This window comes from Mytilus californianus, unplaced genomic scaffold (assembly GCF_021869535.1).
Source record: "Mytilus californianus isolate M0D057914Y unplaced genomic scaffold, xbMytCali1.0.p SCAF_3, whole genome shotgun sequence".
Taxonomy (NCBI): domain Eukaryota; kingdom Metazoa; phylum Mollusca; class Bivalvia; order Mytilida; family Mytilidae; genus Mytilus; species Mytilus californianus.
Window position 1 is genome coordinate 101515965 of NW_026262679.1, and position 26285 is coordinate 101542249.

Here is a 26285-nt window from a genome sequence, read left to right on the forward strand (position 1 = left end):
TATGTTTTTTTTTTTTTTTTTTCTCTTGCAAATAGTTTTTATTTGCAAACTCAGAAAATCATTCTATCTCTAAAATTAGGGTCATAGTTATTATATAAATTTCAATTTAAGCCTTGAAAGGAAGTATAGAATCCTCAAATAATTTTCAAATTATTATTTTTTTATTTGTCCTAAGACATTTAAAATCATTTAATAACCATCCTTTTATGATTATTTGTTCAATTTATATTTTATTTATATTCTTTTAAAAATTTTCATTATTAAAAGGAAAGTAACTTAAAACAGGATAAATCAAGGGAAGTAACCCAATAAATACACAGTTTTTGTTACACAACGGCAGTTAGCCTGAGGTAAAAATCGTTGATTACCAGTATGTTTGACACCCAAGCTGACAAGTGAAGCCATATAATTATGCATGTTAATTGATTTACAGGTAAAATATAACTTCAGGTAATGTCAGTTACACCAGATGCCTGAGATGATATGTTGGGCAGAAATTTTTCATTCATGAAAAATTTCATACACGGGATTTTTTCCTCTTCAACGGGAGGTCGGGAGGAGACCCCTGAAAACGGGATTATTGTACTCCCGTCGGGAGGTTCACATGTATGCCTATTCAAACCATATCATTATTATTTGCTTTTATATATAAATCAGAAATAACCAATTTAAAATGGAAAATGTTAAAGAAAAAAAAGGAAAAAAAAAATCCCCCCCAATTTTTTGAACCCCCTTATGATTCATCACCCCCAAACTCAATCCCAGCTTTCCCTTTGTGGTATGGTACCTTGCAGTACAATTTCAGAGAGATTCATACACTTGAACACAAGTTATTGTCTGGAAACTAGAAAAATGCTTGTTTTTTGGCCCCTTTTTGGCCCCAAATTCCTAAACGTTTAGGGCAATTACCCCCAAACTCAATTCCAGCTTTCCCTTTGTGATATGGAACCTTGCAGTACAATTTCATAAAGATCCATACACTTACACACAAGTTATTGTCCTGAAACTAGAAAAATGCATGTTTTTTTTGCCCTTTTATGGCCCCTAATTACTAAAATTTTGAGGGAAAACCCCCAAAATCAATCCCAGCCTTCCCTTTGTGATATGGAACCTTGTAGTACAATTTCATAAAGATCCATACACTTACAAACAAGTTATTGTCATGAAACTAGAAAAATGCTTGTTTTTTGCCCCATTTTGGCCCCTAATTCCTAAAATTTGGAGGAAATTACCCCAAAAATCAATCCCAGTATTCCCTTTGTGATATGGAACCTTGTAGTACAATTTCATAAAGATCCATACAATTACAAACAAGTTATTGTCATGAAACTAGAAAAATGCTTGTTTTTTGCCCCTTTTTGGCCCCTAATTCCTAAAATTTGGAGGCAATTACCCCCAAAATCAATCCCAGCATTCCCTTTGTGATATGGAACCTTGTGGTACAATGTCAGAGAGATCCATACACTTACACACAAGTTATGTCTGGAAGTTACAAAAATGCTTATTTTTGGCCCCTTTTGGCCCCTAATTCCTTAACTGTTAGTACTATAACCCCCAAAATCAATCCCCACCTTCCTTTTGTGGTATTGAACCTTATGGTAAAATTTCATTGAGATCCATTCACTTAAACTAAAGTTAGAGTGCGAAAACTAATGTGTATTCGGACGACGACGCCAGACGACGACGACGACGACGACGACGACGACGACGACAACGTCATACCAATATACGACCACAAAAATTTTTTTGCGGTCGTATAAAAATAATATTTGAAGAATAATTCTTTTTGCTTTCTGAAATCTGAAATGAGAAAAAATTGACCCCCCCCCCCCCCCCTTTTCCCCCCAAAAATTCTTTCCCTCAAGATATGGTCATAATCGCAATTCAAATTTCCAATTACCCATTTAAATTTACCATAGCGCTAACTTAAGGTGGCTCTGGTGTCTTCCTCCATCTTGGATTTCGAAGTAGCAGATAACGTTGGTCTAGATATTTCATGAAATGTGCAAATTTTGAGAGAAGTATGTAATTTATGTACAAGACTTTTGATGTAAATATAGACAATTGAGTGTTTTATCATAATTACGGCTGTAATTTCTCAAAAACACCTTATTTGTGTTTGATTAGATTTTTTTCAACTTTGCCAAATAATGGGAGATAACTCAGATAAATTAATTTTTATAATAGAAAGTGTTGTGAATTTACCTATTTTGATATGTAGCAAGAAAACAAGTTCGGTGACCCCATTTTTTCTTTTTCTTATCTGAAAGCATCTTACAAGAGCTATCTTCTCACATTTTATCTTAAAGTTTTATCAAGTAGTTTTCTTTTTATCACACAAAATTTGATTTTCAATGCATAATCTATACAAAATCTGACAATTTTGCACAACCTCTAGCATGAAAAAAAGTTCAGTGACCCATACTTTTTATTATATTTTTGAAAAAAGCATGATAAAAACTTCATTTTGACAAATTATCAAAAAATTCTATCAATTTTAATTAAGACGCCCCAGTTACTGGTCTTCCTTTATAAATATGCATTTCTTTAAACATAATTTAAAAGCAGTGTAAGGGAAGTAATCAAAGCGTTGTATTTGGATTACCTCCCTTACACTGTTTTAAATTGTTTTAATTGTTCATTAACCATTACTTTATACATAATTTAAAAGCAGTGTAAGGGAGGTAATTCAAATATTGTATTTGATTTATCTCCCTTACACTGCTTTAAATTATGTTTTGTACTAAAGTATTTGTCCATTAACCAGGACAACCTTGTTTTTCCCCCTTTTTTGCCCCTAATTCCTAAACGGTTTGAGCCATAACCCCCCAAAGCAAATCCTAACCATCTCTTTGTGGTATGGAAACTTGTGGTATAATTTCAGAGAGATCCATACACCGTTCCACAAGTTATTGTCTGGAAACTAGAAAATGCTTATTTTTTGCCCTAATTCCTAAACTGTTGGTACCATAACCCCCAAAATCCATCCCACCCTTCCATTTGTGGTATTGAACCTTATGGTAAAATTTCATAGAGATCCATTCACTTAAACTAAAGTTAGAGTGCGAAAACCAATGTGTCTTCGGACGATGACGATGACGACGACGCCGTCATACCAATATACGACCCCAAAAATTTTTTGCGGTCGTATAAAAAACTAATATGATAAACAGCAACAAACGACAACCACTTAAATACAGGCTCCTGACTTGGGACTGGCAAATGCAGAATGTGGCAGGGTTAAACATTCTAAAGAGATTTTAGCAATGATCAGCTATGAAAGCACTTTAGATTTGGAAGATACACAATAAATTTGTTAGGAGTTAAGTTGAAACCTAAATTGGAAAGGTCATCTGATAACAGAAAGAAATTGCACATTTTGGCAGGTTTTTGTTGTTGTACGTTTCCGCTTTCCGCAGAGTTTTGATTATAAAGATGTAAATTCTGGAATGGCTAATTTGTCCAGGAGTGTTAATTGATTATTTTTTTCAGTTTAATTTCTTTGCATCTATCATAGTTTGTAAGGTCATAGCCGAATAAGTATGAATTGGGTAAAATGTGTATTTAAGACAATTACTCTTTATAAGTCCAATTACAATTTTTATCATTTGAATTTCTTGAGGTGTATTGCTGATATAACTGTCAAAAGCGAAAATTATGAAAAATTTGTCATGTATCAACAAATTCTGTTTCGTTGACTTTCTTGTAGATCTTGGATTGCAGATCATTTTCTCTGCTTACAAGCTCCCTCTTTCTTTTTCATGATTATTAGCAAACTGTTACAAGTGGTTAACTTTAGGGGCAATAGCTCTTATTAAGTCCTCTCATCATTTGGTAGAGATGGAACCTAGGTACATCTTGACATTCCACCTGGTTATTATTTTTCGGCCATGGAGGCTTTGATGGTTGGTTTTTAGCAATGAAAATTGCAAACTTGAAAATAGATACTAGGCAAAGTTGTGTTTAAATTGCTGTGGTGGCTTTAGAGGAAAATTTTCTTTTAAGCTCATAAATGTGACTCTATTTACAAAATATTTGCTCTTTTTGAAGCTATTTTATTAAACAGCAAATATAACCTGTTATATATAATCACAAGTCCTTTGAAGTCTGAACACAAAAAAATAAGACTTAAAATATTTATTGATTTATTTATAATCGAACAAATACAATTCTAGCACTAGGTAAGAGATAAGCACTAGGAACTTTGTCATTTTTCAATTCAGTACTTACATAAAATTAATATTAATTCATATATATCTCATGGCAGTGCTCTTACAAACATTTCAAGAGGTAATTTAAACCTCACATGTACTTGTTAAAATGTATTCTCAATCGTCTAAAAAATATATAAGTCAATCAACAAACAGTTCAAGAAATGAAATGAAATCTGAAACCCCCATACCCTAATGGAAAATATTGATAAAAATAATGAATCATGAATGTATATATATAAACAGTAATAATGAACTGTTCATTCATTAAGTTGTAAGCTTTCATTCAATTCATTTAATCAACAGTGATCAGTGACCTAAATAACAAACTGTAGAATTGCAATGAAAGCTGACAGTTAAAGTTTAACCCGGCAGTATAAAATATTTCATTATAATCATCCATTTAGTAAATGTGACCATAATCATTGATAACCAAAATATTCATATTTCTAAGAATTTGGCACAAAAACTCTAGATTTTGCTTTGTCTTTGGCTTTTTCTGTAGCATCCTTTGCCATTTCTGTTGCTTTACGTGCCGTCTGCTTAATCCTATCTTTGCCAGTTGTAGCAAGAACTGTTGCTGGAACAACAGTATCAGATGGGAATAATTTCTCTAAAATGAGAATAAATCCCTCATGAGTTTTCTGAGCATCTTTTTTGGCTTTTTCGTATCCATAAAGTTCAATAGCCTTGCCGAATCCAAAAACTTTAGATGTATTCCAATACGATTTGTCTTGCATTACTTTGCATTTACTCTCTGGGTCAACAGTGTAAACACATTTTTCAACAACATTCTAAAATAAAAATGACAGATATGTTAATTATAATTTTTGGTGTAATACATGTATATCTATGATTATGTACCTAATAAGTCAAGCAAGTTAGTTATTGAGAAGTAGTACCACAAAATGCAAATCATAGTCTCTGTAGTCCAATATTCCAAATGCTTCAGACGGTCCTGACATTTGAATAAATAATGAGCCATTGAATGGTCTTCTGACAGATAATGAAGAATAAAGTAAAAGGGGAGAAAGGCTATTAGGGTCTTGTTTGGCCTAAATTTTTAGTTAAAATAATTAATAGGTACGTATACATACACATGTTAAAAGTCTGAAACTTAGTGTCTTTCAAATATAATATTAATTAAATAGCTTTAAAGTTCAAAAGACAGCATAACTTGTATTTTTTCTTAAAATAAATATACCAACACATTGTAACACTTGTGGTAAACATGGTAAAGGTTAACATTACATCAGGAAATAAAAGAAGAATGTGTCTGAGGACACAAATGCCCCTGCTCAAGCTACACACAAAAAAAAATAGGACGGACGGACAGAAAGATAAAAGGTCAAGGGTAACACTTAATGCCCCTGCTCAAGCTACACACAAAAAAAAATGAAGGATGAACAGAAAGATAAAAGGTTAAGGGTAACACTTAATGCCCCTGCTCAAGCTACAAACAAACAATAAAATGCTCCGCTGGGGCGCAGCTTGATACGACCGCAGAGGTCAAACCCTGAACAGTTGGGGCAAGTATGGACACAACATTCAAGCTTGATACAGCACTGAATTTGGATTGTAATTAAATATTTGACACAGCATAGGTTTCTGACACAGAATGAAAGTGGTCTAAGAACTTATAATTTTTTAATTTACCTATTCATATATGTGATGGACTGTGAAACTCAGATCAGGAGATTGGGAAATTTTGGTCAGGAGATTAGGACTCAGATCAGGAGGTTTTTAATCGACATAAATTTTGTCGTAAATGTAACCGTGTGCTGTAAAAATGGTCTTATAAAGTGTGTTTTCTTCAACTTTCCATCCAATTTATTATGTTTATAGTACCCTTGTACTTATAAAGTTTCTCCATCTTTATATTTTACATGTTCAATCTAACATTTTTTTTTTTTCAGTATGTTCTTTAAATTTTTTACTTCATATTCTATAAAACATTTATTGCAACCAGAACATTTGTTTAACTATCTGCAAATAGCTTTTGTTTGCATACTCAGAAAATCATTCTAACTGTAAAGCAAGGGTCATAGTTACTATATAAATTTCAATTTAAGCCTTGAAAGGAAGTATAGAATCCTCAAATAATTTTCAAATTATTATTTTTTTATTTGTCCTAAGACATTTAAAATCATTTATTTACCATCCTTTTATGATTATTTGTTCAATTTATATTTTATTTATATTCTTTTAAAAATTTTCATTATTAAAAGGAAAGTAACTTAAAACAGGATAAATCAAGGGAAGTAACCCAATAAATACACAGTTTTTGTTACACAACGGCAGTTAGCCTGAGGTAAAAAATCGTTGATTACCAGTATGTTTGACACCCAAGCTGACAAGTGAAGCCATATAATTATGCATGTTAATTGATTTACAGGTAAAATATAACTTCAGGTAATGTGAGTTACACCAGATGCCTGAGATGATATGTTGGGCAGAAATTTTTCATTCATGAAAAATTTCATACACGGGATTATAATTTTCCTCTTCAACCGGAGGTCGGGAGGAGACTCCTGAAAACAGGATTATTGTACTCCTGTCGGGAGGTTCACATGTATGCTATTCAAACCATATCATTATTATTTGCTTTTATATATAAATCAGAAATAACCAATTTAAAATGGAAAATTTTAAAGAAAAAAAAGGAAAAAAAAATCCCCCCCCCCAAATTTTTTGAACCCCCTTATGATTCATCGCCCCCACACTCAATCCCAGCTTTCCCTTTGTGGTATGGTACCTTGCAGTACAATTTTAGAGAGATCCATTCACTTGAACACAAGTTATTGTCTGGAAACTAGAAAAATGCTTGTTTTTTTGTCCCTTTTTGGCCCCTAATTCCTAAACGTTTTGGGCAATTACCCCCAAACTCCAACCCAGCTTTCCCTTTGTGATATGGAACCTTGCAGTACAATTTCATAAAGATCCATACACTAACACACAAGTTATTGTCCTGAAACTAGAAAAATGCTTGTTTTTTGCCCCTTTTTGGCCCCTAATTCCCCAAATTTGGAGGAAATTACCCCCAAAAATCAATCCCAGTATTCCCTTTGTGATATGGAATCTTGTGATACAATGTCAGAGAGATCCATACACTAACACACAAGTTATTGTCATGAAACTAGAAAAATGCTTGTTTTTTGCCCCTTTTTGGCCCCTAATTCCTAAAATTTGGAGGCAATTACCCCCAAAATCAATCCCAGCATTCCCTTTGTGATATGGAACCTTGTGGTACAATGTCAGAGAGATCCATATACTTACACACAAGTTATGTCTGGAAGTTACAATAAAATGCTCCGCTGGGGCGCAGCTTGATACGACCGCAGAGGTCGAACCCTGAACAGTTGGGGCAAGTATGGACACAACATTCAAGCTTGATACAGCACTGAATTTGGATTGTAATTAAATATTTGACACAGCATAGGTTTCTGACACAGAATGAAAGTGGTCTAAGAACTTAAAAATTTTCAATTTACCTATTCATACATGTGATGGACTGTGAAACTCAGATCAGGAGATTGGGAAATTTTGGTCAGGAGATTAGGACTCAGATCAGGAGGTTTTTAATCGACATTAATTTTGTTGTAAATGTAACCGTGTGCTGTAAAAATGGTCTTTTAAAGTGTGTTTTCTTCAACTTTCCATCCAATTTATTATGTTTATAGTACCCTTGTACTTATAAAGTTTCTCCATCTTTATATTCTACATGTTCAATCTAACATTGTATTTTTCCAGTATGTTCTTTAAATTTTTTACTTCATATTCTATAAAACAATCATTGCAACCAGAACATTTGTTTAGCTATCTGCAAATAGTTTTTTTTTTTTTTTTTTCTCTTGCAAATAGTTTTTATTTGCAAACTCAGAAAATCATTTTATCTGTAAAATTAGGGTCATAGTTATTATATAAATTTCAATTTAAGCCTTGAAAGGAAGTCTAGAATCCTCAAATAATTTTCAAATTATCATTTTTTTATTTGTCCTAAGACATTTAAAATCATTTAATAACCATCCTTTTATGATTATTTGTTCAATTTATATTTTATTTATATTCTTTTAAAAATTTTCATTATTAAAAGGAAAGTAACTTAAAACAGGATAAATCAAGGGAAGTAACCCAATAAATACACAGTTTTTGTTACACAACGGCAGTTAGCCTGAGGTAAAAATCGTTGATTACCTGTATGTTTGACACCCAAGCTGACAAGTGAAGCCATATAATTATGCATGTTAATTGATTTACAGGTAAAATATAACTTCAGGTAATGTCAGTTACACCAGATGCCTGAGATGATATGTTGGGCAGAAATTTTTCATTCATGAAAAATTTCATACACGGGATTTTTTCCTCTTCAACGGGAGGTCGGGAGGAGACCCCTGAAAACGGGATTATTGTACTCCCATCGGGAGGTTCACATGTATGCCTATTCAAACCATATCATTATTATTTGCTTTTATATATAAATCAGAAATAACCAATTTAAAATGGAAAATGTTAAAGAAAAAAAAGGAAAAAAAAATCCCCCCCCCAATTTTTTGAACCCCCTTATGATTCATCACCCCCAAACTCAATCCCAGCTTTCCCTTTGTGGTATGGTACCTTGCAGTACAATTTCAGAGAGATTCATACACTTGAACACAAGTTATTGTCTGGAAACTAGAAAAATGCTTGTTTTTTGGCCCCTTTTTGGCCCCAAATTCCTAAACGTTTAGGGCAATTACCCCCAAACTTAATTCCAGCTTTCCCTTTATGATATGGAACCTTGCAGTACAATTTCATAAAGATCCATACACTTACACACAAGTTATTGTCCTGAAACTAGAAAAATGCATGTTTTTTTTGCCCTTTTATGGCCCCTAATTACTAAAATTTTGAGGGAAAACCCCCAAAATCAATCCCAGCCTTCCCTTTGTGATATGGAACCTTGTAGTACAATTTCATAAAGATCCATACACTTACAAACAAGTTATTGTCATGAAACTAGAAAAATGCTTGTTTTTTGCCCCTTTTTGGCCCCTAATTCCTAAAATTTGGAGGAAATTACCCCAAAAATCAATCCCAGTATTCCTTTTGTGATATGGAACCTTGTAGTACAATTTCATAAAGATCCATACACTTACAAACAAGATATTGTCATGGTCGTATAAAAATGCTTGTTTTTTGCCCCTTTTTGGCCCCCAATTCCTAAAATTTGGAGGCAATTACCCCCAAAATCAATCCCAGCATTCCCTTTGTGATATGGAACCTTGTGGTACAATGTCAGAGAGATCCATACACTTACACACAAGTTATGTCTGGAAGTTACAAAAATGCTTATTTTTGGCCCCTTTTGGCCCCCAATTCCTTAACTGTTAGTACCATAACCCCCAAAATCAATCCCCACCTTCCTTTTGTGGTATTGAACCTTATGGTAAAATTTCATTGAGATCCATTTACTTAAACTAAAGTTAGAGTGCGAAAACTAATGTGTATTCGGACGACGACGCCGGACGACGACGACGACGACGACGACGACGACGACGACGACGACGACGACGACGCCAACGTCATACCAATATACGACCACAAAAATTTTTTTGCGGTCGTATAAAAATGCTTATTTTTGGCCCCTTTTTGGCCCCTAATTCCTTAACTGTTAGTACCATAACCCCCAAAATCAATCCCCACCTTCCTTTTGTGGTATTGAACCTTATGGTAAAATTTCATTGAGATCCATTCACTTAAACTAAAGTTAGAGTGCGAAAACTAATGTGTATTCGGACGACGACGCCGGACGACGACGCCGGACGACGACGACGACGACGACGACGACGACGACGACGCCAACATCATACCAATATACGACCACAAAAATTTTTTTGCGGTCGTATAAAAATAGGACAGACGGACAGAAAGATAAAACATCAAGGGTAACACTTAATGCCCCTGCTCAAGCTACACACAAAAAAAAATAGGACAGACGGACAGAAAGATAAAAGGTCAAGGGTAACACTTAATGCCCCTGCTCAAGCTACAAACAAACAAAAATAGGACGGACGGACAGAAAGATAAAAGGTTAAGGGTAACACTTAATGCCCCTGCTCAAGCTACAAACAAACAAAAATACGACGGACGGACAGAAAGATAAAAGGTTAAGGGTAACACTTAATGCCCCTGCTCAAGCTACACACAAAAAAAAATAGGACGGACGGACAGAAAGATAAAAGGTTAAGGGTAACACTTAATGCCCCTGCTCAAGCTACACACACAAAAAAAAAAAGGACGGATGGACAGAAAGATAAAAGGTAAAGGGTAACACTTAATGCCCCTGCTCAAGCTACAAACAAACAATCAAAGCGTGTAAGCGCTGTAAAGGCAGTTAATTACAGGTTGTGTGTATTTTTAGTCCAGTTATGTCATTATCTTGCATAGTACATTGTACTTATCAGAGGTGGCTTTCAGTATTTAAGATTTAGAGTTCTCTAATGATATTGAACAAGTTTTATGAATGTCATATTCTGAGCACTATATGAAGGCGATTGTTCTCACTTGTTTATGAACTAGTGCATTATGTCCAGTTTGTACCTTTTTTATCTATGTTTATAGTCAAATACTGTTTAAAATAGTTTGGCATTTTCTTTTTAGTAATAAGTAAATGTTATCAACTGTACTTACCGTAAGTACAATGTATGGATGATAGTTGTTTCATTGGCAATCATAACACATCTCCTTATTTATATAATGATCTATATTCAACGACCTCGGGTACAAAAAAAATGTATGTAACTAAACTATGATGGGAAACCTTTGACTTCTTTCTTTATATAAACATTTGATTTGGTACCATAGAACTATGTAGAATAAATGTACATTGCAACATGTCAACTCTTTCAATGACAATACTTTTTTTAGAAACTATAACTCCAAGCAAAATTATATTTCCAAGTATAAAGTAATTTATGAATGAAACAAGAGTGCACACGCTGAAATGTCTCGCCTTCTTTACTAATCATTGATATTATGTTGATAGTCCTAAATATAAAGCTTTGTTACAACTGTCACATAAACTTAACATTAACCAAGTAAACTAAACATCGACCAATGAACCAAGAAAATGAGGTCAAGGTCAGATGAACCATGCTAGGCAGGCATGTACAGCTAACAATTCTTCCATACAACAAATATAGTTGACCTATTGCTTATAGTTTAAGAAAAACAGACCAAAACACAAAAACTTAAAACTGAGCAATGAACCTTGAAAATGAGGTCAAGGTAAAAAAAACCTGCGTGACTGACAAATAGATCATAAAATATTTCCATGCACCAAATACCAACTATTGCATATAGTATTAGAAAAAAATTCGTAAGGGTTCCGCGGAACCCAGTGTCTCGCCTACTTTTGGTGTTAATCGCAGGCTCAACAAAAATGAAGAAAAAATTAATAAAAATATTCCCCTCTATACTATGTTTTGATTGTAAGTAGCTTCTGTCCAAGTTTGGTAAAAATCCAGGATAAATTATGAATCTAATAAATGTTTTAAAAACTTAAACTGCAGAATGTATGTAATGTTGACTGGAAGAAAAACTAAGTCCATTTATAAGTAAAATACAGAAAAAATGGAACAAAATTTTATCAAAATTTCCTTCTAGATACTATCTTATGATCATAAACAAGCTTCTTTCCAAGTTTGGTATAAATCCAGGATAGTTTAAGAAAGTTATTGAAATTTCAAAAACTTTAACCACAGAGTGAATGTAATGTTTCCTGGCAGAAAAACTAAGTCCATTTATAAGTAAAATACGGAAAAATGGAATTTTTTTTTTACAAAATTTACTTTTGGATACTATCTTATGATCATAAACAAGCTTCTTTCCAAGTTTGGTAGAAATCTAGGATAGTTTAAGAAAGTTATTGAAATTTTAAAAACTTTAACCACAGAGTGAATGTAATGTTAACTGGCAGAAAAACTAAGTCCACTTATAAGTAAAATACGGAAAAAATGGAATTTTTTTTTTACAAAATTTACTTTTGAATATAATCTTATGATCATAAACAAGCTTCTGTCCAAGTTTGGTAGAAATCCAGGATAGTTTAAGAAAGTTATTAAAATTTCAAAAACTTTAACCACAGAGTGAATATTTGTGGACGCCGCCGACGACGCCGACGGAATGTAGGATCGCTATGTCTCGCTTTTTCGACAAAAGTCGAAGGCTCGACAAAAAGACCAAAACTCAAAAAACTTAACTTTGACCACTGAACCATGAAAATGAGGTCAAGGTCAGATGACACCTGCCAGCTAGACATGTACACCTTACAATCATTCCATACACCAAATATAGTAGACCTATTGCATACAGTATGAGAAAAACAGACCAAAACACAAAAACTTGACTATAACCACTGAACCATGAAAATGAGGTCAAGGTCAGATGACACCTGCCAGTTGGACATGTACACCTTACAGTCCTTCCATACACCAATTATACTAGACCTATTGCTTATAGTATCTGAGATATGGACTTGACCACCAAAACTTAACCTTGTTCACTGATCCATGAAATGAGGTCGAGGTCAAGTGAAAACTGTCTGACAGGCATGAGGACCTTGCAAGGTACGCACATACCAAATATAGTTATCCTATTACTTATAATAAGAGAGAATTTAACATTACAAAAAATCTTAACTTTTTTTTCAAGTAGTCACTGAACCATGAAAATGAGTTCAAGGACATTGGACATGTGACTGACAGAAACTTCGTAACAAGAGGCATCCATATACAAAGTATGAAGCATCCAGACCTTCCACTTTCTAAAATATAAAGCTTTTAAGAAGTTAGCTAACGCTGCCGGCGGATCACTATCCCTATGTCGAGCTTTTGTCGCAGGCTCGACAAAAAGGAGTTCTTAATTAAGAAATAATCTGATTCGCTGAGCGCAGCTGGATACACCTGCAGAGGTCCAACCCTGAACAGTTGGGGCAAAAATGGACACAATATTCAAGCTTGATACAGGTCTGAATTTGGATTGTAATTCAATATTTGACATATTATAGTTTCTGAATAAATGTAGTCAAAGAACTTGAAATCAGTTACATGAATTGAATTTATATTCAATTAAAGATTTCTTGCTGTTGTGCAATACACTGTGCTGTTGCGCAATACTTAATAAATCTGTTGCCAGATTATAAACAAATAAAGTTCAATTTCTTCTCAATGTCATATTTGAAATTTATGAAAATCAATAGGGAGATTACATCAATAGCTATATATAATTCACCAAAATTTCATGCGAACTGCTTAAAGCATTTTTGAGTTGTTGTCCAAAAACTGGAAAATCCCCCCTTTTTTAATGAATAAAACCCCATAACTCAGAAATGTAAAATCTAAAATTTATAAAATTCTAAAGGGAGCTTACGGATTGATAATTTAGTCTTAGATGCAAGGTTTTTTTTATCAGTTGTTAGTGGCTTTGAACTAGCTGTCAGTAAATGCGAGTACTCTCAGATCTGTACTTAGTGTCTTTATGTTGTTTGGATGTACAACTACCCGGCCACGTCCACTTGTATTTGTATTTATCCATCTGATGAGTTAAGCCTCTTTCAACTGATTTTTATAGTTCGTTCTTATATTGTACTGTTACACCACTGTCCCAGGTTAGGGGGTGGGTTGGGATCCCGCTAACATGTTTAACCCCGCCATATTCTGTATGTACATGTACAGTACGGGTAGAGACTTATTACTATAAATAACGGACTGGGACATGTCGGAAATGAATAATCCGACTTTTTTATGGCAGGTAGTATGGTCATTAATCAACAGATCCAGGTGTGAACGGTAATATAATTGTCCTTTCATATCCGTGCTACTAGATTATTACGCTTCACTGATTTCAGAATCAGGTTACCTGTGATTTAAACCTCTCAGTCACTTTATTGATTAGTTCTACATCGTATTTGACATAAAATATTTTTACAGGTGAAGTACTGGAGACAACTTTGTTTTAATAAAAATAGCCTATTTATTTTATTTATGGCTTTTTATATTTCAAATGCTGTTTATATTCCTCAAAATATTATTTTTATGTTCCCTGGGTTTTTTTTGTTTATGCATCTTTTTCGTATTTGTTGGCATACAGTTTTTAAAATATTTTCTTTTTTATTTCTGGAAGGTTATTTTTGTTTTACTGATTTATTTTCCACGTAAACCCACTGAATAGCAGAATGATGTGCAAAGTGCTGCTGCATACGTTTTAGTTTGACAACACTACATTTGTATTTAATTTTCAGTCTGCGTTGGGTCAGTTCTGAAATAAAAATAATTACAGTGAGCAATACTTGTACAAATGTATACTAGTAGTTTGGTGATTCTTTATAATTGTGAATTTAATTTTTACTGTAAACAAATATTGTCCGAAAGTTGGTGATATATAACTAAAGTAGTACGCAAATAATAACACTAGAAGGAGATAACGATTCTTCTCGGGGATTAAGTTTATTTTGATATTTCTGTGTTTGTTAAATATGCATGAAATAATTGCCACTGACATGAATGGACATTAAAACTAGAAGCATTCAATCGTTTGATGACCAGTTAATTAAATATTTACTATGATTTGTAGTCTAAAGAAATGCAATTACTCACATTTAAATAATTTTATGGTGCTGCATTGACTCTTAATTGCATAATATTAATTTACGCACAATGCATGTTAACTTGTATGTTGTATTTTTGTATGTGCCTGTCCCAAGTCAGGAGCCTGTAATTCAGTGGTTGTCGTTTGTTTATGTGTTGCATATTTGTTATTCGTTCATTTTTTGTACATACAGTAGGCCGTTAGTTTTCTTGTTTGAATTGTTTTACATTGTCATTTCAGGGCCTTTTATAGCTCACTGTGCGGTATGTGCTTTGCTCATTGTTGAAGGCCGTACTGTGATCTATACATGTAGCTGTTAATTTCTGGGTCATTTGGTCTCTTGTGGAGAGTTGTCTCATTGGCAATCATACCACATCTTCTTTTTTATATTTACATCAACAGATATAAACAATTCACCAAAGTCAAGGTGAGACAACAAAACTTAGTTGTAAGATCTCTGAAATTTTTTACACGGTACAAGTTTTTCTAATTGTTGGAGATTGCACGGTGACAGTAACACCTGTAACTGCTTAACCCATTTCTTATGCACTTTGGTTCGATAAACTCACTGAATATCATACCACATCTCCTTATTTTTATATGCATTACAATTTACATGTGCATGTAATTGTAAATAATATTTATATATATATATCAGAACAAACTTCATTGCGTCACTTTTATTTATGCATCCTTTGGCACAATACAAGTTCTAAAATTACACAACATAAAACAACTAAATGTTATTTCAGATGAAAGTTTTGTTTCAATTCCATTCATAGGATTTATTAGAATTTTGTATGTTTTGCCAAGTCCAATACTTAGCTCTATCATGTCTATGTGCACGTGTTAATTGGAGACTTTTCTATCCCGTATAAGGCAAAAAAAAAAATATGTCTGTTTACGGTTACCCGACCTACCCTACTTTTGAGCGCCGACCCTAAGTCATTTTATTTCCTTTGTAAAGTGAAAAATAAACTGAACTTGCATAGTTAGTGTTGCAAATGATATAAATCAATTGCCTGATACATCCCAATGTTCACAATCGTGAATATGACAGCGGTTTTAAGGAAATTCGCAACTCGTGTGATGAAATAAACACTTTGCCACCATTTTTTTCCAAGGGAAATAATCCAATCATCAAAAATACGGGTAAACTCGGCCCATGATCAACTCAGACCACGACAAGTCGAAACGGCATGACTCAAAATCATGTCACAAAAAATAAAATGAAAAAATAAAATAAAATGAAAATACCGACCTACCTACCCAATATTTTTAAAGTATGTAACCTTAAACAGACATATTTTTTTTTTGGGGCTAAGAGTTTTGGAACTAATTCTGTTTCTTTTTTTGAAAAAAAGTGAGGAAACAAATCTTGCACATTTAAACCTTTGTCTGCCATCACACTGTCACCTGGATCACATAATTGAACTATTCTACATCTTTCAACTATTTCACAGTCACTGGTACAACCAACATATGCATTAGAGACACAGTTGACTAAACCACCAGGTGTCGAAAACATACAAGTATTTTTAGTGTTTCTGTTTTTATATGATGAAAAGGTTGCCTGAGCTCTAGGAGGCTTTAGGTTTTATCACGGGATATTCTGTGCTGTCAATAATAATCCAAGTTGTAGGAAACTTTAATTTGAAGTTGGATGGCAAAAAATACCTGACTAAACCACTAAATGGCCAAGTGTTAGCCTCACGCCACTGTTTAGACATAAAAACAATCCATGTTTACACAATATTTTTAACACTAGTTTCAATCTAGAATCTAGACAGTTCAAAGTTGGTTGTATAATGCCTCAATTTCATCAAAGTCATAAAAAAATTGATTTCCAAATGACACCCTATCAATTTGAAAATATATGTATCTCAAACAATGTGCTGCTGGACCAAGTGTGGTCAAAACAAATAAAAATTTAGTATACAACTCTAAACCGGTATAAAAATGCATGGCTGTGTCACTTGTCTTCATTTCAAAATTCTCTGCTGAAAATATATGCATTGATTGTGTTTGCGTAATTCCATCTGTGAAGCTCAACATTAGCTCGGCAGTTGGTGGTGGACAGTCATAAATCCTGTCTGCAGTATGAATGACTTCTTCAGGAAAACCAACTTTACAATCAAAACTTTCCTCTAGATTTCTACTACAATATTCATCAAGTTTAGTTCTTTTGTTTTCACAGGAAACTGCCCTGATTTTTCTTTTTGAGGACGATTCAGTCTCTTGCTTGGTCCAGGAAAATAGGCTGGGAATGGCAGTAGACTTAAGTCTCTGTATGGTGGGTTTGCGCCCTGAAAAAGGTTATAAAACATTAGTTTTTTTATAATTAAATGAACTTCCATTAGCAATGCATACTTTGTACTACCTGGCAAAATATTAACTAGATTTATTCATTACAATCTGGATAAAACTATGTTTGCCTGATTCAATGTATGTTATGTAAATCCAAAGGACAAACAATGAGAGACGTATGCAACAAACATACATTGTTTGTACCTAAATAACTATAATATAGATGAGAGCATGTCATTGTTTTGTTCCTGTTAACATTGTCATTGATATTTTTCAAGAAAGTCTATGAGGCATAGCTTATGCATTCCTGTCATTACTACATTAGCATAATTACTGCTAAAATAATTCTCAGTATGATATACCTCTTGTAAGAAATCATTATAATTGTAGCAAGCACCAAAAAATCTCAAACAGATCACATTGAATCGTAATCCAAAAAATTATGATGTCTTGAATTAACCACCCCCTTTTATTCTAAAACGATAATTGCGGTTGTAAACAGACTTTGGTTTATTCGCATGGCGATTACATATATAAATTTATATTTTAAAAAGAAAATAGAGTTTTACCATGAATAGTTTCCTGCACGTAGTCTTTTTCAGTAAAATGTGCCTTGCAAACAACAGCTGATTGAGATGGACTCCACGATTTCATCGTGTTCTCGTCCAATCTGCGTATGGGCCATGTCGTTGATCCAACTTTTCCTTCTTTTTAAGTCATTTGGAAATGCATGTCCTCCTCTTAAATGACATCCAGGTACACAACAACAAGTACTTGGCATCGTTAATTAAAAATGCAACTGTAATAGTTGCTCAATGCAGAAACCGGAAGTTGAAGAACAGGATCGGCTACCACGGCGCCACCTATTCAGGAACGATAATTTGCTACTTTATATAACTGCGAAATAACATTAGACGGGTTTGCGTGCATAAACAGAAATGCGCTTTAAATTGTATAATATTATTCATGTTCAGTCGACCTTTAATTATTATATCAACGACTGAAATGATTTATAAACAACTAGATTGCAGATAACACTCGAAATTAACCCGACCTCTTTCCACACGGAATTCAAATAATTCTAGTTTGTCAATCGGTTGACTGCTTATAATGTAAAATACAAATATATCAAAAGTTTTTAAAACTAACAAAACACAATGATTGTTTCTCTATTTCCCAATGTAAATGAAATGAAACAAAAAACATTTTATATCACAATAAGAAGAGGAGAGAATCAACATTTTCCGGATCTACTTGGAGCCTAATGACCCCCCACGTAGATAAGTTGGATATCGCGGAAAGAAAGATTAACACGGCAACTAGAAAGGCATTAAAGCACTGCCTTTAAAAATAGGACGGACGGACAGAAAGATAAAAGGTCAAGGGTAACGCTTAATGCCCCTGCTCAAGCTACAAACAAACAAAAATAGGACAGACGGACAGAAAGATAAAAGGTCAAGGGTTACACTAAATGCCCCGGCTCAAGCTACACACAAAAAAAAAATAAGACGGATGGACAGAAAGATAAAAGGTTAAGGGTAACACTTAATGCCCCTGCTCAAGCTACAAACAAACAAAAATAGGACGTATGGACAGAAAGATAAAAGGTCAAGGGTAACACTTAATGCCCCTGCTCAAGCTACAAACAAACAAAAATTGGACGGACGGACAGAAAGATAAAAGGTCAAGGGTAACACTTAATGTCCCTGCTCAAGCTACAAACAAACAAAAATAGGACGGACGGACAGAAAGATGAAAGGTCAAGGGTAACACTTAATGCCCCTGCTCAAGCTACAAACAAACAAAAATAGGACGGACAGACAGAAAGATAAAAGGTCAAGGGTAACACTTAATGCCCCTGCTCAAGCTACAAACAAACAAAAATAGGACGGAGGGACAGAAAGATAAAAGGTCAAGGGTTACACTTAATGCCCCTGCTCAAGCTACAAACAAACAAAAATAGGATGTATGGACAGAAAGATAAAAGGTCAAGGGTAACACTTAATGCCCATGCTCAAGCTACAAACAAACAAAAACAGGACGGATGGACAGAAAGATAAAAGGTCAAGAGAACACTTAATTCCCCCCATAAAAAAAAAAAAGAAAAAAACAAAGTTCCAATATCCCATGCATTGCACATATTTTATTTATCGAAGGTACAAGGGCAATAACTAAATAATCTGTTGACACAGAGATATGTCTTGCCTGTCAGCGTAAAATTAAGAAAAAGACAATCTGATGGACAGCAACATTGCTTATTATTTCAGTTTCTGGACCATGATCTAGTGGGCAGGGCCTGAAATGGTCGACAAACCGAAATGTAAAGACAGTAATGTTACTTTATAGAAAATATTGTTGTTTATTGTAAGTAGTTCCTATCAATTTAACTTTAAAAGCAGAAAACTTAACATAATTAACTCAAAGTCACTGGACCATGTCCTAGGGAGCAGGGCCTCAAATAGTTGTCAAACTGATATGTACTGATAGCAATGCAACTTTATATCAAATATCAATGATCTATCACAAGTAGTTCTTATCAAACTGACTTAAGCAGAAAATTTTAAATTGAAAATTACTAATTAATTGAAAGTGGCTGGACCATGATCTACATTTTGTAGGGGGCATGGCCTCAAAATAGTTGTCAAACTGATATAAACTTATAGAAATGTACTTCATACAAAGTAGCATTGATCTATCACAAGTAGATCCTATTAAATAAACTTAAGCAGAAAACTTAACATTGAAAATAGTTAATTACTGTGACTTGACTGTAAGTGTTGCTCTCCACCTATTGCAGTTTATTCAAAATTCTGACCAAATTGCAATTTATTTTATCAAACTGCTGTAGAAAAACAATCAAGTGATGAAAGTGCAAAATGTGCAAGGTGATAAAATAAAGCAAACTTACAATCCTATAAGACTTTAATTCCACTTCAATGATATTATGAAAAATTTGTCTAAAAATTTCTATACAAATTTCATTGTAATTGTCATGCAAAAGGTGATAGGTAGTAACTTTTGAATTGCTAAAAAAAATATTCAAATTTAGGTGTTTGAATTATTTCTAACAAAATGGTGTTTTTCTATGTATGCTACAAAGCTTTCTTCAAATTAATCCCTAAAATACTTGGTGAAATATACTTGACGCTTAAATATATTCTATTGAAGTTTCAAAAGGAGATAAGACAAATATTTCCAAAGATCAATGCGTTTAAGATTATCCATGGAAACTTATTAACAACGTATTGTAATTTCACATATATTTTACTGAATATAAGATGTTTTAATTCAAATGATGTCTGATTCTTATGAATATAGAAGCCTTTAACATGACAATTACAATAAAATTTGTATAGAAATTGTTAGACAGATTTTTCATAATATCATTGAAGAGGAATTAAAGTCTTATACATGTAGGATTGTACGCATGCTTTATTTATCACCTTGCACTTTCACCACTTGACTGTGATTTTCTACAACAGTTTGTTAAAATTTCTGACCAGTTTGGTTTGATGATATAAATTGCAATTTAGTCAGAACTTTATATAAACTGCAATAGGTGGAGAGCAACACCTATAGTAATTCAAAGTCACTGGACCATGACTCCAAACTGATATGTACTGATAGTAATGCAAATTTGTATTAAACATTGATGATCTATCACAAGTAGTTCTTATCAAACTAACTTAAGCAGAAAACTTCAAATTGAAAATTACTAATAAATTCAAAGTCGCTGGACCATGATGACCTATAGGTCAGGGCCTTGAAATAGTCGTCAAACTGATATGTACTGATAGTAATGCAACTTTATATTACATCTTCTTCTTCTTCTTCTGGTTAAGTGTAGGACTCATTTTGAGTATATTCACACTGATGCATACTTACCATAGCAGTACATACAGCTCTCCTCTATATAGAGTTAAAAAAAAGAGTATTTACAGTTAAAATCCAACTATTACAATTTAGGAGATGGTGGAGGTAGCCAGTGCCTGTTTGATTCCATCGAGGGTTAGCAAACTGACTACTGGCTGTGGCTGGTAGTTCCAAATTCTGATGGCACTCGGATACATATCAATGATCTATCACAAGCAGGGTTGTCAAAAACCCGGGTTTTATGAGTATTGCCCAGCCCAGTCAGTCAGGGGTACTACATGTACAAGTAATCTTTATTTACTTGAAGAAGTAAAAAAATATACTTATATAAGTTAATTACAATGTTTGAATAATCTCCCCTTAATTTTCTCAAAAATTCACTTGTACAAGTAATTTTTTTTACAATCCCACAAAAATTCTCAAGTTTTGAGATGTAAAAACATGCCTTTAATGATTTTTCCCAGGTTAGCTCATATTTTTCTATTAGAGTTCAATGTTTCATCTCATTAATTCAACAAAGAAACTGATTGCGCAAAAAGGCAGGCCTTCAAAAATTGCTCCTTGGGGGCTTGTAAATGAGCAGTGTTCTGAAGATAACAGACAAATGAGATTTGCATTGTCCATGAAATTACACTTAGATGATTAGTTAAGACATCTGCAAAGGACAGACAATTTAAAATTCTATTAGAGCAAAGAAGTCCTAAGAATTCAAGAAAAGAAGATAGGATGACTTTTTCACTTGTATAAGTAAAAAAATCTGAATGTCTAAGGGACATAACTAAGCCAATTTTTTTTTACCTATACAAGTAAATAATAAAACACACTTGTATAAGTATCCTACAAATTTACTTATATACATGTAAGTATATTAATATTACTTCTTCAAGTAAATAATGAATTGCTTCGCCGACCCCAGAGGTACAACCCTGAACAGTTGGGTCAAAATGGACACAATATTCGCGCTTGATACAGGTCTGAATTTGGATCGTAATTAAATATTTGACACAGAATAACTGTAGTCAAAGAACTTAGAATTGGTTATATGATTTGAATTTATATTCAATTTTTTGCTTTTGTGCAATACACTATGCTGTTGTGAATTGACAACCCCCCCCCAAAAATTATTTGAAGAAATTTTCTTTTTAATTTCTGAAATCTGAAATGAGAAAAAATTGTCCCCCCTCACAATTTCTTTTTTGCCCCCCCCCCCCCAATTTTTTTTTACCTCCCCCCCCCTTTTTCCCCCCAAAAAAATCTTTCCCTCAAGATATGGTCATAATCTCAATTCAAATTTCCAATGGAGTTTGCAACCATAATTACCCATTTAAATACATCATAAAAGTCTTAAAATAGAAAATTAATATTCCTTAATCAGCATTTTTAAATAGTAACTTCTAAAAATAAATTGACAGCTAATCACCTCAAGACAATACAACATTTCTTTATACATAATCTAAAAGCAGTGTAAGGGAGGTAATCCAAACATAACATCGTACTTTTTTTCAATTGTCCATTAACCAGGAAACCCTTGTTTTTCCCCCTTTTTTGCCCCTAATTCCTAAACGGTTTGAGCCATAACCCCCCAAAGCCAATCCTTACCATCCCTTTGTGTTATAGAAACTTGTGGTATAATTTCAGAGAGATCCATACACCGTTCCACAAGTTATTGTCTGGAAACTAGAAAAATGCTTATTTGGGACTCTTTTTGGCCCCTGTTTCCTTATCTGTTAAGACTATAAACCCCAAAATCAATCCAAACCTTCCTTTTGTGGTTACAAACCTTGTGTTAAAAATTTCATAGATTTCTATTTACAGTTATTAAAGTTATTGTCTGGAAACCAAATGTCTTCAGACGACGACAACGACATGATACCAATATACGACCGCAAGATTTTTTGCGGTCGTATAAAAATTACTTGTACAAGTAGTACCCCTGACTGCCAGTAGGAAATACTGGGAAACCCGGGAAATGCTGGGCAATACCGGGTATTATGAATTACTGGCCTGATTTTTAAAAGAGATTCAGTGATTAATCACAAATGCAATACATTAAAGTCAAAGAATTTAAATTGTTTTTTTTTAATGAATATAACTAAAATTAACAATTGTAAGGAAAGTTACTTTTAAACATTTTTTGTTCATTACTAAAAATGTTTACTAAGTTTTAGCATATGTTTATGTACATCACTAATTAATAAGTAATTATTCAGATTATAACACAGATTTTTTTATATAACGTACAATAATCAGCCTTTTGATTTCTATAAGTGCTCAAGGCCTCTCCCCTTAGGCTGTTTATTTAGCAATATGATTGTATAACAATTAAAATTACAATTCACTTAATCACTGCAATAAAATGCATTTTTCAACTTTGATTTAATATTGAAACAAAGCCTGGAAATTTAACAAGGTATCCTGAAATGTCCAAATCTTGTATTCAGGAATGACTCTCAATGGTTATCTGTATAAAATGTATATATATTTAGTTATAATGCTATTAAACTACAACAAGTCTTTACTATTTTGTGTAATAAATAATAAAATGCTCCGCTGGGGCGCAGCTTGATTCGACCGCAGAGGTCGAACCCTGAACAGTTGGGGCAAGTATGGACACAACATTCAAGCTTGATACAGCACTGGATTTGGATTGTAATTAAATATTTGACACAGCATAGGTTTCTGACACAGAATGAATGTGGTCTAAGAACTTAAAAATTTTTAATTTACCTTTTCAAACCATATCATTATTATTTGCTTTTATATATAAATCAGAAATAACCAATTTAAAACATTTAAAATGGAAAACTTTAAAGAAAAAAAAAATCCCCCCCCCCCAAATTTGTTGAACCCCCTTATGATTCATCACCCCCAAACTCAATCCCAGCCTTCCCTTTGTGGTATGGTACCTTGCAGTACAATTCCAGAGAGATCCATACACTTACACACAAGTTATTGTCATGAAACTAGAAAAATGCTTGTTTTTTTGCCCTTTATGGCCCCTAATTCCAAAAATTTTGAGGGAATTACCCCCAAAATCAATTCCAGCCTTCCCTTTGAGCTATGGTACCTTGCAGTACAATTTCAGAGAGATCCATACACTTGAACACAAGTTATTGTCTGGAAGCTAGAAAAATGCTTATTTTTGGCCCCTTATTCCTAAACGTTTTGGACAATTACCCCCAAACTCAATTCCAGCTTTCCCTTTGTGATATGGAACCTTGTAGTACAGTTTCATAAAGATCCATACACTTACACACAAGTTATTGTCATGAAACTAGAAAAATGCTTGTTTTTTGCCCCTTTTTGGCCCCTAATTCCTAAAATTTGGAGGCAATTACCCCCAAAATCAATCCCAGCATTCCCTTTGTGATATGGAACCTTGTGGTACAATGTCAGAGAGATCCATACACTTACACACAAGTTATCGTCGTGAAACTAGAAAAATGCTTGTTTTTTGCCCCTTTTTGGCCCCTAATTCTTAAAATTTGGAGGCAATTACCCCCAAAATCAATCCCAGCATTCCCTATGTGATATGGAACCTTGTGGTACAATGTCAGAGAGATCCATACACTAACACACAAGTTATGTCTGGAAGTTACAAAAATGCTTATTTTTGGCCCCCAATTCCTTAACTGTTGGTACCATAATCCCCAAAATCAATCCCACCTTCCTTTTGTGGTATTGAACCTTATGGTAAAATTTCATAGAGATCCATTCACTAAAACTAAAGTTAGAGTGCAAAAACCAATGTGTCTTCGGACGACCACGATGATGACGCCAACGTCATACCAATATACGACCACAAAATTTTTTTTGCGGTTGTATAATAAGCTTGAAAAATCATATTACCCAGTATTGCCCAGTATTACCCGTTATTACCCGTTTCTAGGAGTATTGCCCAGCCTGGGAAAACCCGGGTTTTCCCACCTGGGTAATACTTTGCCAACCCTGATCACAAGTAGTTCCTATCAAGCTAACTCTTTTAATAGTATTGATCAGCACTGATTATTAATCTCATCAAAGACATTGCTGATATAAACCTATGAAATAAGTTTTATAAAATTCTGGCAAGAATTATACACATGAGAGCACTTACAATGCAATTTTCCATATAATTACTGTTTCTAAGGGACATAACTCTTTTAAAAATAAATGGGGAATGTGTCCATGGGACACAGATGATGCCCCCGCTTGCATATAATGTTATAAAGGGATACAACTCAAGAACTGTAGAAGTGACGCTACCCAATTTTGATTTGAGTTTTGTGGTAATAAGCATTGTGTATAAGTTTCATAACATTTGGTTGAGGCAAACTTAAGTAAGAGAACGGAAATGAAAAATTCATCAATTTTTCCATTTATAGAGGGTCATAACTCTAGAACGGCAAAAGTGACGCCACCAAAATTCAAACTTGATCTGTGTTTTGTGGTTATAAGCATTGTGTATAAGTTTCATAATATTTGGTTGAGGCAAACTTAAGTTAAAGAACGGAAACGAAAAATTCAGCAATTTTCCCATTTATAAAGGGGCATAACTCTAGAATGGTAAAAGTGACCCCACAAAAATTCAAACATGATCTGTGTTTTGTGGTTATAAGCATTGCGTATAAGTTTCATAACATTTGGTAGAGAAAACTGAAGTAAGAGAACAGAAACAAAAAATTTAGCAATTTTTCCATTTGTAAAGGGGCATAACTCTTGAATGGTAAAAGTGACGCCACCAAAATTGAAACTTGATCTGTGTTTTGTGGTTATAAGCATTGTGTGTAAGTTTCATAATATTTGGTTGAGGCAAACTGAAGTTAGAGAACAGAAACCAATTTTGGGACATATGTACGTACAAGGGTAAAACTTAATGCCCCCTTCCCTACGACGGGGGCATAAAAAATTGATTGGCACTGATCTTTTAACTTGTCAAAGACATTGCTGATATAAACCTATGATATAAGTTTCATAAAATTCTGGCAAAAATTGTACACATGAGAGCACTAACAATGCAATGTTCCATATAATTAATGTTTCCAAGGTGCATAACTCTTTTGAAAATAATTGATCTGCACTGATTTTCTAACTTGTTCGAGATATTTCTGATATAGACCTATGATATAAGTTTCATAAAAATCTGGCAAGAATTGTACAAATGACAGCACTAACAATGCAATTTCCATATAATTAATAATGTTTCCAAGAGGAATAACTCTTTTAAAAATAATTGATCGGCACTGATTTTTGAACTCGTCCAAGACATTGCTGATATAAGTTTCATAA

General features: G+C 33.6%; 1 protein-coding gene and 3 long non-coding RNA genes across 8 annotated transcripts in view; all 4 read right to left on the reverse strand.

The window, feature by feature from the left end:
* LOC127735589 (uncharacterized) overlaps nucleotides 1–1763 on the reverse strand; it is a 181258-nt gene extending 179495 nt beyond the window's left edge. For all 4 annotated transcript variants that reach the window (XR_007998504.1, XR_007998501.1, XR_007998503.1 and 1 more), the window contains exon 1: nucleotides 1572–1763. This is a non-coding gene — a long non-coding RNA (uncharacterized LOC127735589). The remainder of the gene's footprint in view (nucleotides 1–1571) is intronic.
* Nucleotides 1764–4128: 2365 nt separating this feature from the next.
* The window catches only part of LOC127735581 (PRELI domain-containing protein 1, mitochondrial-like), a 35711-nt gene continuing 13554 nt past the window's right edge, over nucleotides 4129–26285 (reverse strand). For both annotated transcript variants that reach the window (XM_052245826.1, XM_052245825.1), the window contains exon 4: nucleotides 4129–5005. In XM_052245826.1, coding sequence (XP_052101786.1) covers nucleotides 4661–5005 — 345 coding nt within the window. In that variant the 3' untranslated portion in view covers nucleotides 4129–4660. The remainder of the gene's footprint in view (nucleotides 5006–26285) is intronic.
* LOC127735594 (uncharacterized) lies at nucleotides 6948–24837 on the reverse strand. The gene is made up of 2 exons (XR_007998508.1): nucleotides 24557–24837; nucleotides 6948–7451 (listed from the first exon to the last, which is right to left on the reverse strand). It is a non-coding gene; the product is annotated as an uncharacterized LOC127735594 (long non-coding RNA).
* LOC127735604 (uncharacterized) lies at nucleotides 15503–18037 on the reverse strand. The gene is made up of 2 exons (XR_007998518.1): nucleotides 17714–18037; nucleotides 15503–17143 (listed from the first exon to the last, which is right to left on the reverse strand). It is a non-coding gene; the product is annotated as an uncharacterized LOC127735604 (long non-coding RNA).